Genomic DNA, 14,783 nt, shown 5'->3' with positions numbered 1-14,783 from the left:
GACTTACTGGGGAAAAGTTGATTAAAACCACTGTTGTGAAAAAAGAGCTTTGACTTTATTCTATTCTCTGCCTGAAAACCTGAGATGTCCAAGAGATGTTTCCTCAATCATTCTATTGTCTTAAATTATGTAATTTTGTCATTTGGTTGTATTACAATGTTGTCTATTTGTTTAATTATTTTATGTAATGCATCTCGTATTTTCATGTTTTTCTTTTATTCTCAATTCATTAGATATTTTTCTGTAAAGCACTTTGAGCTACCCTTTTCATGAATACTGTTACATACAAATAATCTTGCCTCATCCTAAAATTTTCTTTTATTGATAATCAGTGAAGCAACTACATAATATCAAATCCTGTTTCAGTATCTTATATGTAGCCAAAACAGGCTATTTGATTGCTGATAAAATTTTCTCTTATCGACAATGAATGAAGCAGTTATGTAATACCACATCCTGTTTTCAAACATTCTTTCAGATAAAGGATTCCCCTCATTTAGTTAAAGTGAATGATGTTTCCCCCGGAAACAGACTGGATACATAGTTGTTATAGAAGCGTAACTCTGGCCTCTGAAATGATTTTCCCAGTCTTGACGGGGATGTCAGAACTGGGATATCGCTTTCTCTGAACCTTTACCGGTCTCTTTGGGAACATTTCAAGGTTGTTGCTATCCATGCCAGTTCAGTAATATTGCTGTCCCCCCTGGGATTTTTCACTGTGAGACATGGTGTCCTGAATGTTTTTGGAATGCTTTTAGGTTTGAAAAGTAGAAAGTGGCATGATCAGATGGGGAATTATTGTTTTTTCGGTGAATGTCAACATTTTTGGCTTTTTTACTTGGTAACACAATACATGTCTGCAATGGGCACTTCAGAGGAAAATCTGCACAAACTCCTAAAGTACATTTTTGGTCATAGAAAGTTAATGAACCTAACATGCATATTCAAAGCACCAGTAAAGTGAGCTTGCTGTGATTCGGTAATAGGCTAAATTAAATCACAATTTTTCAGCAGTGATTAGAAATAAAATGAAATATAATTTGTCATAAAGTCCAACTATTTCAAATGAAATCTCAGAAGAAGTTGTTTTATTTTGTCCTATCTCTCAGTCCAAACCTCTTCTGCTTTGTTTGCTTCATCTCTCTCTCACTGATGAATCTTCAGGCTTAAATATATTAAATATTGTTCAACAGTATGTCAAATGTTTGCATCAGTGGGTGCGTGCTTCAGCCTGCCAAGATTCCACAGAAACCTGCAGTTATTTCGTTTTAAGTATTTGATAATCTGCTGAGGTATAGTGATACGAACAGGTCACCCAACTCCCATCTGTCCTCCACTTCCTCCCCTTTCATTTCTCTCTCTTTCAAGGTTTTTCCCCTGTCTACTGTCCTCGTTATTATCTCTGATCGTTCTTCACCTTTCCGCTCATCTTGCACTCAGGCTCTAATATATCTTGCCATCTCATCTCCTAGACCTTTTACAACCATCTCTTTATGTCTGCTGCCCTTCATTTCTTTTTTTCTTTCTTTCTCTCTGTCAGTATCACTCTGTCACCATTATTACAGAGCTGATTACCTGTCATTATAGCCCATTACAGGTCAATCATTGTGGCGGCAGGCAGGGGAAGGAAGGAATGACGGGTTTAGAAGGGGGAAGGGTACCTGTCAACACACTCTTACCCCTCTAATACCTACACACAACAAACACACACATTTGCCACTTACTCACTTCAGATGAAAATTAAGTTTTGAATTTTTTCTTCCTGTTTGACTCATAATGAGTTTTTTTTTTTTCTAATGTCTGACAATTCAAGACTTCCCGATGGGTACAAGGTGTAGTATATAGTCAAACTTTTTTAATTTCAAGTATTTCTTTTATTGTTCTTTGCACATCCAAATTCACATTGCTAAGGTAACAACCTCATAAATTTAAACTGGGCAGTCTGTTCCAAGCTTGTTGGAGAATCCCAAGGCTTTCACAAGTGAAAAAGGATTATATTGGGTCAGCAATAAAAGGAATATTGGGTCTTCATGTGCAAGGACACCTTTGAAGGAATGTGTCCAGAGTTGAGCCTGATCAAATATCCAAGCCACTGACTCCTTTTGATTAGGAGGAGCAGCAGCTCTTCTATGAACCCCAACCAGATGATGAGCCTCTTCACCCTGTCAATAAGGCCTAGCTCCACAAAGGAAGTTCATTTCCCCCTCTTCTATCCAGGATTTGTTTGTGATGTGATTAATTTCACTATCATTCTGAATATGAAGGTTGTACCAATGGATGACCTGAAAAATTGGTTCTTTCTTTCAAATCAGTTTTTCCCTTACAATGACAAACAGGACGGACCATTACCATGGCAAAAGTCATTGAGAGAGTCAGTTCTTTGGCATCCAATGTCCAGTGAGCATCATGGGGCAAATCTTGCCTACACTTGGCACCCTGATGCCGGAAAACCAATTAACCATCTCAGTCCAGCAATGCTCTGAATAAAGCTAATTTTGGTCACTTGTATCTGGGAGGTTTTTTTTTTTTTTTTTGAGTCATAATGCCTATGTCATGACCATAAGTGAGGGTTGGAATGTACACCAAATGATAAATTGAGAGTGTTTTTTTTAAATTATTTTGGCTCTGCTTTTTGTTTACCAAAACAGACTGGAGCAGCACTCTCTTTACTGCAGACAAAACCCCAATCCTTCTGTTCATCAACCCTTTCCATCCTACCAACACTCATGAAAGCAACAGCTGTTCCAGTGCATGCTGTCTAAGGAAGCCAACAGAGGCATATAATCTGCAAAAAGCAAATATTAAATCTTGAGGTTTCCTAACGAGGATCATAAAATCCAAGTAAAGGTTACATTATTCGCAGAAAGACATTTATACCATCATGTTACTCTTATATTTGTTACAGTGCTAACACACAGAGTACACTAGACATATTATCTCTCTATGTGATCCATGTTACATTTTTCTCCTGTTTCATCAGGGCTGGGAGGAGAGCTGTGATGCGGCAGTCTCCCACCTTCTCCGGAGCTGCTTGTCGCGAAGCCCTAAGGACCAGGCCACTTCTCTGGCTCAGACAGGCGGTCCCGTGCTGGGCCTTCCCCAAGACACCACCCGCCTCAAGAAACATATAGCCCTGCTCTGTGATCGCATTGGGAAGGGAGGCCGGCTCACCCTGGCCTCTGAAGCTAATGTCCAGATTCCAGCACAGATTCAGAATCTTGCTGCTCCAGGTGAGTAAGAAGGGAAAGAAAAAGGGGAAGATAAAATAAAATTAGATGGGCAGCTAAAGCAGATGTAGTGACTGAAAACTTTAGTGTTAATGATAAACAATAAGTAATTAAAACTAAGTACACTTCACTCTTATTACAACTTAAGCCAAATTCCTTTTTTTTTTTTCCAAAAATAATGTTCAATAATAGTTTAAAAATTACAATATTTGCATGTACAAAAGGAGTGGCTGAGTGTTTGTGTTTAATTATTTTTTAATCATGAAGTCTCGGACCTCCTTTTGGGCTTCTACCAAAATTCACACACACACATACACACATGGAGCGCAGCGGTAAACAAGCTTCTCAGATCTTGCTTTCTCACCCGCCTGTAAACATACATACTTGTTTGCTTTTCCAACAACACTTACGGAAATCGTTTCCCCCCTCCAAGACCACAACCACACAAAAAGAGACATGCACACACTGGGGATACAACACATGAAGTTGCACTTCACTGGCAGGAAGTGTGTGTGTGTCGGTGTTAATGTGTTTCTGGTAGTTTCCTGGAAATAAAAACCGCCTGAACAGAACCGCCCCGTGGAACAAAATCATGTTTAAAATGAGCCAGTAGCAGCTGGAAGCTTTTGTTTTTAAGTGCTGTAATTAACACAGATGAACAGCATTAATTCATCCAAGAAACATTCTCATTATCATAATTATATGTTTTAAATCATCTATTTATCAATGGATTAGGATAAATCAACTTCCGTAAGTTGGTTTAACTATTTATTTACTTATGTTAAAGGAATAGCTTTTTTTTTATTAGTTTGATTGGATAATAGAAAATAGTTAGGCAAGGTAATTATTGTTAAAAATATAATTCTTTATAAAAAAAAAGCTTGGTATATCACTTTAGCTGAACTTTAGATTAACTTTTTTTTCGTTCTCCCTGAGACACTAAAACTTATGCAATAGGTCAGGTGTCTTAGACAACTCTAGAGCAAAGTTCAAACATTTAATTTCCAGAAGAGGTAATGATGGATAAATCCCTTCAAAATTGGTTTTAAATTACACCCCAAAAATGTTACTTTATCTTTAATGTTACCTATACTTGTTACTAAGGGACTTGATTATTTAAAAATAAAAAAGGAACACATATAGCTATAATATGTACCTCTCTCCTTAAATTGTTGGACAAATAGATGTTTTCTGAGGTGATAGAATAAAGTTAGATTGATTCTAAGTTGATGAGCTTTTTAGTCAGTCAGTTTGTAACATATTTTCTTCGAGGCTCCAATTATTTGTGTGTGGGCAAAAATTTGTTTTCCTGATTCACCAGGGTGCAACAAGATATTGCCCTGCAAAATCTATCAATATTAAAACATATTTTTTCTTATTGAGTTGACTGCTGTCTCATGACCACTAGCCGCTTGCAGTCAGCCTGGCTTCACCTGATGAAATTTTAATAGAAAACATCCTAAATACTCTTAAATCCATTGTTTGCCAGCATTTTAAGTTTCACAACAAAGGAACAACAAGGGCAGCTAAACTGTTTAGATGCTGAAGGAGGCAGAAGAAATCGCTAGAACAACCAGTGGCTGTTTGTCTAGTGGTTTGTTGAGCTACATCACTGTCGCATGCTGAGAAATGTTGTACTGTAGACCATGCATATCACTGTTCCTATGATGAAGAGATAAAATTAAATGTTGAGTTTGTGGAAAAAATTAATAAAAATTGCAGAACAAAGGAAGGGCTTTTTGCTGCATAAACTTGACTTAGTAACATTAAAGTCCCATCTCATTCTTGTTAACTCGGTGTCATGTTTCAACTCGTCTTGAGAGTTTTAGGTATCGTCACACCCCTTACTGCTGGATACCGCTAAACAAGGCACTTTTCTTTAAAATACTATAATTATTATTGGCTGGCATTGCAGCAGAATACTGCACTGTGATTGGTTCTTTCCCACACAACTGTCGGTCCGTCTTCTGTTGACAGCATCAAAAAAATAAGGTAGAGTGGGACCAGCTTCACTTGCCATTCGATTTTCATTTGGATTGGACTGGACTTTCACAATCTATGCTCCAGAGTGTCTTTTGCTTGCGTATTAATAACTAATATTTTCTGAAAAGCAGTAAAATATCTCATTTTTGGAGATAATCACAAAGCAACAAGCACGTAAAAAACATACTCCTTACTTCTGTGGTGTAGTAAATGCAGTTGGGAGGAGATAAAGATAGGGTGGCTTTTTATCTTTTTTTTTCTACCCAAAGCCAGAGAAGTCACACACTTTCCCCTGTCTGTCTGAATCACTGACTGAATTAAGATATTTTCCATCTCTAGGGGGCCGAAAGCAAAATGACAGGGTTGTGTTTTTTGTCTGAGTTTTTCAGTTATTTCAGGCAGTTCTCATTTTCCTTTTCTGTCAAATTTGCACTCAAACCAAAAGCATAAAGCTTACTAATGTAGTTTTAAAATTATTAGTCAACTTATTGTCAGTATTAATTATAGTGAGTATTTTTATTCCAGCTTGATGACACATTGCCATCCTCTGATCTTTTGAGTGTATTTTCTCATTTTGCGCCTTTTGAATGTAATACTTTTTTAACTTTGTTTCAAGGCTTTTTCTCCTAGTTAATAAAGTCACAGTCCATTTGAAGCAGGCATGCACATTTTCTCCTGTCCACACAGGCTATTTTCACTTTGTTCCACTGGTAGCTGTGGTTTGGGTCCAGCATCTATTTCAGAATGAAAGAGAGGGGAGAAGATGGGCAACGCTTATACGTCCATCAGTATTTGGATACACATACATGTATCTGTGCGTGGATATGTGAGGGTCGGCACAGGATACTACATGTGATGTATTTAAGTGTAGGCCAGATTATGTGTGTAATTCTGAGCAGCTGTCTGTGTTCTGTCTATGTGGGGTTTCCAAATTGAAGAGTTCTCCTCCACATTGCTATATATAAATCAGCAGTGTGCTATTTTAGGGGAGAATTCACCACTACCTGAGGTTCATCATTCAGTAAATCCGACCAATGTCACCGAGATGTCAGTAACCTCCTCAGACGATATTCAGCCTATGATATATCCAAATCCTGTGTGAAGTACAATTTTCAGCTACACACTTCCTAAATTTTGATCTGTGCTTTCAAAAGCAGGTTGGAGAGGGTACAATACATGAGTGGAAGTGTGTACACGTGGGTGCACGAACATGTGTGCCTTGAGGGGGGACTGAAAAAGCGTAAAGCCCACAGCCAAATTGCTGGTAACCACAGCAGCACAGTGTCACCCCCATCTTCAAACCACAGCCCAGAATAAAGCTGGAATGCTCTGGTGTGTCCGCATTTCAGACCAAAACAGACCCGTCGTTTGGAAGCAGCTTAACCCCTGAAACAGCCTGTCCAGAGTTGCTCTAAAACTGTCTCAAAGTGGCCCCAAGTTGTCACGCATTGGTTTATGCAGCTTGTAATGTTCCGACCGATCAAACATGGATCGCAGCTTTTGATGTGACCGTAACTGTGCCACTGTTCTTCCTAAATATCATTTAAAGCAATTAAAATATTTTGGGATTGATATTATGATGGAAATAGCTACTCATAAAACATCTAATGATTTTTCATTTTCTTTTACTACTTCTTTTAGAACTTATTAAAATATGGGAGACTTTGTGATTTAATCAGCATTTTAATGTCACAAAGAACCTAAACAAATCAAACTGCTTTAGCAGAACGAACAACAAAATATTTCCAAAATTGCCAAAAGCAATTCCAAACAAAACTGGGGAACAGCGGAGCAAAACCTCCTCTTACAAGCTGTCCCCCCCAATGGAATGTTTCAGGAGACTTTTATAAGAACAGGTGAGCCTCATTGACATCTGATAGGCTTGCAGTTCTCTGCTGATCCAATGGGGTGTAGCTCCTGCAGCTTCCAGGCGGCCAATCAGGAGATGACGTGTCATCACAGCTGAACCTGTATTACCAAAAAAAAACCTGCACAGCCCCAGGGGGCTGTGACAGTACATAAATTAATTTTGGACAGCAGAAGTGAATACAGACTTGAATATATATATATATATATATATATATATATATATATATATATATAGATATATATATATATCTATATATATATATATATGTTTTTCTTTTTTCTATGGTCTATATGTTAAGTAGGGTGGAAGTCTCCAGAGAAGACATTTGCAGTTTACAACCCTTAGGCCACATCAAGTCTTTAGAAGTTTAAAGTCATTCCACATAAAAACTGGATATTAAATTTTGTAAAGTGTTAAGTGTACATTCAAATATTCTACATATTGTACTTTTAATTGAAAAAAATAACAGTTTTTCTTTGTAAGTCTTTCATTTCCTGGATTCAATATTTAGATATGCATTTTTGTGTGCATTGCAGTGTTGTAAGTTGGCTCCATATGAGTACACAACTGGACTCATAGGGAGTCCATTTGAGTCCATTTGAGTCCATTTGTCTGAGAAAAGCAACGTTATGCTTAAAAAATGAACACATTTACCACATACTTGTCTAGACAAGTAGCAGGGTGGCAGCAGGTTTTGTAACTTGCTAAACTTCAATGCTTTAGTCATTGATGTATTTTTTCACAAAAACAATCATTTTTATATCTGCACTAATATTAGAAATTCAAATCGAAATCCAATTATATTTGGAATTATACAATTCCATATAATTCCATATATATGGAATTATATAAGTCCATATAATTCAAATCACCTTGTTTGTGATGCTAGTATAACAACTGGTTGTATTTTTGTTTTAAATTCTAATAATAATTACTGTGATGGAAGCAATTACTGCCACTACAACTTCTAACAATAATTGTACTGTGTAAAACTGCTAATAACCTGCCTAGAGTTGAATATAGACACTAGACCTGCCAAAAGAAATATATAAGTGCACTAACTTTGACCAGATGACAAAATACCTGCTATTTACAGGAAGCAAAAGAGTCAGAGGAATGTTAGCCATAGAATAAGGCTTGTAAGTGATGTGATTTTACTTTTTTTTTTTTTTTTTTCAGCATAAGCTTCTCCAGAGGTGGCCAATTTCCTTACCTGATGTTGATGTTAAACCTTGGTTAAAACAGACACCCACATATGTACCATTGAACTGTATGACAGTGTTAAAAAAACCAACTTGCCCTGGAAAAACACCTGCCCAATTAGGACTGAGCCCTATCCCGTTTCAAACAACTGACGTTGAGTGTGTGGTTGTGTGTGTGTGAAGCCACAGGCTGTGGTCTGACCAAAGGGAACAAGATTGGCTTTAAAAAAGGCCAGGATAAATATTAGAGAGGGCTTACTATAATCTGAACACACACAAATGTAGACGCAGAGGGGGAGATGGAGACACACACACATTCTCAGACACCTTAAGGTAGACTTGATGGCAGACACACATGCACGCTCTGTCTCGTAAATGCACGCATACACAATGGCATAGTGTGTGCTGTGCACGTTAACTGAAAATACCCTGAAACTGGACACAATCCTAGGGGATCAGAGGAAATCAGGGAAAGGGTGGGATAAGATGAGGAGAGAAGAACGGACTGAAGAAAATGTGAGAGGAAGCACGAGAGCCAGGTTAAAAGAATAAAAGAGGATAGATGACGAGGTAGAAAGAGAGAGTTGAGGAGTAGGTAGAGAAAAGTCTCAAAGGGATGGAAGACACAAGCAGAAGAAAGGATGGGACGCAGCAGGAGATAGAGAGATGAGGGGAGGAGGAGACTATAAGATGGGGATAGAGAGGGTGAGACAAGGCGTCCAATTCATGGGCCTCAGGAGCTCCTTAAATCCAGACTGATCCAGGGGATTCCTGGGGATTTTTATCTCACACTTACACAAAATCACACAATCACGATGTCACACATCTTGTAGTTTATACACACACACCACATGTTCAAACACTTGTTCATTTATATTCTTCTGAAATTGAATCTAATCTTTATGTTATCTTTTTTTATTGTTTTAGAAATATACAAACAGTGCAGAGAAAACAAATGAGTGTTTAAAATCAGTTTTAAGGACAGAAAAATGATTCACAGAAAATGAAGATGTCAAGTTCTGAATGAAGTTCTTCTAGAAACTTTATAAAAAAACATTAAGCTTTTTCATGTTTCAGTCGTTTGTATGTTTATTTATTTATTGATTAAACTAATTTGTTATTATATGTTGTTCCCGCCATATAACCATTGCTGCTTATGTGACATGAAATAAACCCAAACTTTTACAACTACTAGTTAAGACACATTGTAGAACATCGAAACAAAAATAGACTGGATAAAAACAAAGGGTAAATAGCAACTTGAATCATACCAATTAAAGTTTAGCTCTGAACCAAGGAGAAAAGAAAGTTGATGTCAGAAATTTGTCTTAGGACTTTAATGTTCTCCGTTGTGTCTGTAATCAGAAAGCAAACAGTCTGAAGTTTAGAATGTAATTGTTCATGTCTGGAACATAAATTACTTATTTTGATAAATTATGCGTTTTGACTGAAGAACAACTGATTAGATTATGTAAATCTTAAAGCAGGCATTGAAAAGTTTTAAAAGGCCTTTAAAAACCTTTGGGAGTTTTTTCTTTTGTACCCACAATTAAAATAACTGTTTTAAAATTGCTTATTATTTTGAGGCACCTTTTTTCTACCAACCTAATTATTTTAGCAGCTTATGGGATAACATTTACAGTCAAAGTGTAATTTTAGTTTTACAATATTCCCACTTGAAAAGATTTTCTAAATGTTTTGTATTTTGCATTGTCAGCTTGTTGGTGGAAGGTTGATGAGCTGCTGAAACCTGTTAAAACAAGAAAAGAAAGACCCTCTGTTGCCTGAAGATGATCCACTTCTTTCAGATATGTCATTAAAACATATATCTATTATATTGTAGGATATTAGTGTTATTGTTTATGCTTTACTCACAGGAGGTGTTGAGCCAATAGCAGAGGTTTCTGGTGATGGGGAGGAGCTGGAACCTCCACAAGAAATGACCAAATTCATCAAGAAGAAACCATCAAAGAAAGTCAAGAAAGGTAGGAACATGTAGTCCTCTGTAAGTTGATTTTCTCCAATTATGGGTCATCCTGTCGAACCAAATGATATCACAATTAATCAGAACTTCATACCTAACAGCTGACAATAAATCCTGACCAGAGCCTTAATGCTACCTGTTCATTGTCTGTTATTTCTGTAACAGACAGTGTTATGTCATGTTGCTTTTTGTAACAGTGTTATATCATGTTGCTTATTCTAACAGACAGTGTCATATCATGGTGCTTTAACTCCTAATGGCTCATGGGCTTCAGAATGGGCACAGTTGAGCACTCAGACTCAGAGCAGGTTCTTGGCACATGTCACAAAAGAGATTGCCAAGAACAGCAACTAGTCAAGCGGGTGCTCCTGAAATAACTAAAAAAATAAATGAAATATGAAATATGATGGACCTGTCACTGCTGTTAGTCAGTCAAAGACTGAACCTACTCACCGAATCAGCTGATCTAACATCTATTCTTAAAGAAACGTTTCAATAAATTAGCTTGTATTGAGTGTCTGAGATTGATTACTAACATGTTCTTTATCTTTACACCTTTTCATTTTTGCTGTTTTTTACCCTTGAGTTAAAATTTTATTATCAAGAGAGACACCTGTGTACTGCGAAACAGATGAATTTAAAATATTTAAAAATATATAAGTACAAAATCCATATAAAGAAGAATAGAGCATATGTTTTAGGCACTGTAAAATTTTAAAAGGTTAATGTAAAAGGTTCAGCTTATGCTGAAAAAAAAAAAAAAAGTAAAATCACATCACTTACAAGCCTTATTCTATGGCTAACAAACTGGTTGTTTGCAGTTGTACAAATCTTTTTGCGTACAATGTTCAAAAAATGATTCAAAAGCATGGTTTTACGGACAGGATATTCTGAAATGATTTGAGGAGAAGAAAAACTGTCTTCACTTTTACAGGCATATCCTAAGCAGGTCTGTTCCCACTGCCGTTTGTTTAAATTGGATCACACTCACATCCTCAGTTGGATTTCTGTGGCCTGTGATTGCCACTTGTATATTTTCATCCATACTCTTCTTTCAGTCTGCTCTTCCATCTGTCAGTTTGATTGAATCACATTAGATCAGAAAGGCAGATATCTTGGTCTGTGTTCAATTCTGAAGTGAGTTTTCTTCTCATATTTCTTTCCATTTCCATATCTGATTTTTGTCTTTTGTACGGTTTAATCTCTTTTAGTGTATTACTAGTTTATATAATCCTGAAAACAATAACCAGATGTAGTAGATACACACATGATTCTAAAAGCATAAACATACATAAAACAAAGTACATCTTATTTGCTGCCTCCTGCTTCTAAGACACACAGAAACACACTATCACCACAAAGGGGCTTCTGGTGGGCACACATCCTTGTTTTATGATGGTTTGTCTTGCCTTAACACAAGCACAGATTCTCTTTGATGGGCTCTACTTTCATTAGTGCCTGGTTTGTCTGTGTGTGCTAGATGTGCACATGTGTGTGGTTAATCCACTCAGGCGTCACCGCTAATGAGAAGGGGAGGTGTGGGAGACACTGAGAAGGCGACGGGGGGATCATTAGATACACACACATATACAAAGTGTACGTCTAGGCAACACATCAGTGTGCGGAGTAGGTTCTCAGATTTCACAAGTATATCTTTTACTGTGCTTCCATTTGCTATGCTATTAACCTTTTTAATATGTCAGCAACCACGTATATTGATTTAACTCTAATAATCTTAATCAATTGACTGTTGTTAGAACACAATGTATAAAAAAAATTCTCAAAGCTGATTTGATGTCTGTCAACAGGCATATACTAAGCAGTAAGAGGGATTTTAACATTAGCAGGGATCACTTTTATACATTAATGAATTAATTTCTTTATTACAACCAAAACTTTGTTTTTGCTTCATCAAATAGAACCCCTCTAAATACTCAACCATCTTTAACCCTCTGTCCTTACAAGCATATTTAATCATTTATTCATGCCATAGTCAATTCTAGAAAAAACTGATTCTGACCAAATCAGAATCAATTCTTAGAATCAAAGCAAACATGAAATTAAGATACAGTAAAAAGAACAAAGAAAATGTGGTTTGCTTTGGAAAACAACACCGTGCTGCTTTATTTGTAGATTTCTCCAAGGCTCGTGTGTGTGGTTAATCCACTTAGTCAGCTATCATCAGCCTCACTCTTCCCTTTGTCATTTGAAGAAAACTACAATCGAATGTCGAACCACATACAATCTTATTAGATATTATGATCTAATAAAAAATGGTGCTAAGCAAAGTTTAAAATGTTGGTACTGTTTACATAGATTTAGGACAGCTGCTGAAGCAGATTGTTTTTTATTTGAGTTGTGAAACAACCATGAAAAAAAAAATGGCTGTTGGACTGCCGTTCTCCTGCAGTTTGACCTAAATATTACAGAAGGACATCACTTAAAGCCTTACAAACCGAAGCATTTGAAATAAATTCAGAAGCTAAGAGGAAGCCGGTTGTTAGATTACAAGTCTGGAGTCATTTCTTCATGGTGTTTTGGTGCCAGTTAAAAGATGTATTGCTGCATTTTCAACAGAGTTTAAACAATGCAGAGAGAATTGATGTAGACAGACTTAAAGAGAATTAGACAATACATTAGGAAAGCATGGAGAAGTTTTTCCAGGCCTTTAAGGAGGAGGCATGGCTTCAACTTCATAAGGGTTTTTTCTGGTAAAAAAAAAAAAAAAAAAAAAAACAGATTTCACAAAAGCATTTGACTGCTCTTCTAATTTATCAACTTCATGTTATGTGACAGTTACCTAGAAGTAGATGAATGTATTTTTTTGGGGGAAAATCTCATGATTACAGTTTATTACAATGGGAAGAAATCCTCATGAAGAGCACTTTAAAGAATGTAGCTACATCTAGTGGCTCAGTCTCAATCAGTAGCTACAGTAACTCACTCTGGTATTAAAGAAGTTGTGGCTTGTTTCAAGTTGAGTCAGGAGCAATAGTTATAAAATGGAAACATAGCAGAAGAAGATTTATCAAGATTACTTAAGTTGTCACTGGAATTGGTGGGCAGGTATTTGCAGGAGATGCAAATTATACTAGGTTTGGATTCATACAAGATTTCTACAACAAAAGATACTGGAGATCCTGACTTTTACAGAATGTCCTTAAGTACAATACTGTGTTTTTCCATTGAGTGTGTATTTTTGCAAAGTACAGAAACACACACAAACACACACACACACAAAGTTGCAGAACTTTTTTTTAAAAAAAATTCACGTATTTCACGTATAGAATTGCATTGTAAAAATTTGTGTTAGTGGGCCAATGTAAACGTTAGAATCCTATTTTCATGCATTGATGCAATCTCCTCCATTACATGCTATACCCATTGAACTTTGCTGTTTCCTCAGACCAGGAAAACATCAGGTAGCTCACAGGGGCATTGCATATTACAGCTGCTAGTCTGCATCTGGCTTTGAAAACACCACACGACTGGTGATATTACTTTTTCATCTGCTCTAAGCTCAGTACAAAGACACTGCATAAGAACAGTTTATTCACAATTGTTTGGGCTGTATGTCTGTGTTTGTGTATGGTGAAGAAAGGCTTACTATCAAAACAGAGACTTAACACTTTTTTCCTTTTGTGACTTTCTCTCATTTGGTGTCTCTCTTTTGCTCTCTCTCTCTCTGTTTCACACACACACCTGCACGAACACGCACACACCCACACACACACACACCCACACACACCCACACACACACACACACGCACACACACACACCCACACACACCAATAGAAGCCACTATTGCAGGGCAGAACTACAAATAAAATTCTGTAATTACTATTGTTTGCCAGGGAAAGCTCCTGATCATGTCTGCGGTTTGTGTTTAAGAAAAAAACAGGAACGAGTGAGGAAGGTTACTGGGGAAATGATTCGGGAAGTAGTGAAATGAATGAAGATAACATCATTTCCAGACGTGTTGTGATAGTAAGACAGAAAAAAAATGTGCGTACTTTGTGACTTTTATTAAGTATATTTAAAAACAACAATTGCAGCTGACCAAAGTACTGAACAATAAAGCAACACCAAAATATAGCTTGTATTGTGATAAATGAAATCACAAGCAACTAAAACGGTGTAATAGTTAAACAGGATTAAATAGGCTGAATAGGCAGGCTCCACCTTTACGACATGGAGCCTGCCTAACACTCATCGGGAGCTCTTGCCACAACTTTGAACAACATGTACCCTCTGGTTTTGGAGGAGGTTTTGGGAGAATCAAAAATACTTGGTCATCTGGCTTATAGCATGATGGGATATGGCAGGCGTCTGCTACTTCTGTCCTCAAGTGTCACTGCTTTGCAATGTTTAGATGAATCCCAAACATTGGAAATTGAATCAAAGAAATGCTTAATGGCCTTTTCAAAACCCACTGACAAGCCAAGAAGGAATCAGGTGTTGTAGGAGGGATGCATGAGTTTGAAGTCTGTACTTTCAGACAGACTTTGTTTTGGCC

The 14,783-nt window shown here is 37.0% G+C and overlaps 1 protein-coding gene across 3 annotated transcripts in view; it reads left to right on the top strand.

Moving 5' to 3' along the window:
- bbs9 (Bardet-Biedl syndrome 9) overlaps window positions 1-14,783 on the top strand; it is a 143,845-nt gene that overhangs the window by 81,394 nt on the left and 47,668 nt on the right. For 2 of the 3 annotated variants that reach the window (XM_055047276.1, XM_055047275.1), the window contains 2 exons: window positions 2,981-3,230; window positions 10,160-10,267. In XM_055047276.1, the coding sequence (XP_054903251.1) occupies window positions 2,981-3,230; window positions 10,160-10,267 (358 nt within the window). The other variant, XM_055047277.1, reaches the window with a different exon arrangement.

This window comes from Poeciliopsis prolifica, unplaced genomic scaffold, assembly GCF_027474105.1.
Source record: "Poeciliopsis prolifica strain line A6 unplaced genomic scaffold, Auburn_PproV2 SCAFFOLD025, whole genome shotgun sequence".
NCBI classification, from domain to species: domain Eukaryota; kingdom Metazoa; phylum Chordata; class Actinopteri; order Cyprinodontiformes; family Poeciliidae; genus Poeciliopsis; species Poeciliopsis prolifica.
The sequence above is the reverse complement of the archived record's forward strand: the minus strand, read 5'-3'. Positions and strand labels throughout refer to the sequence as shown.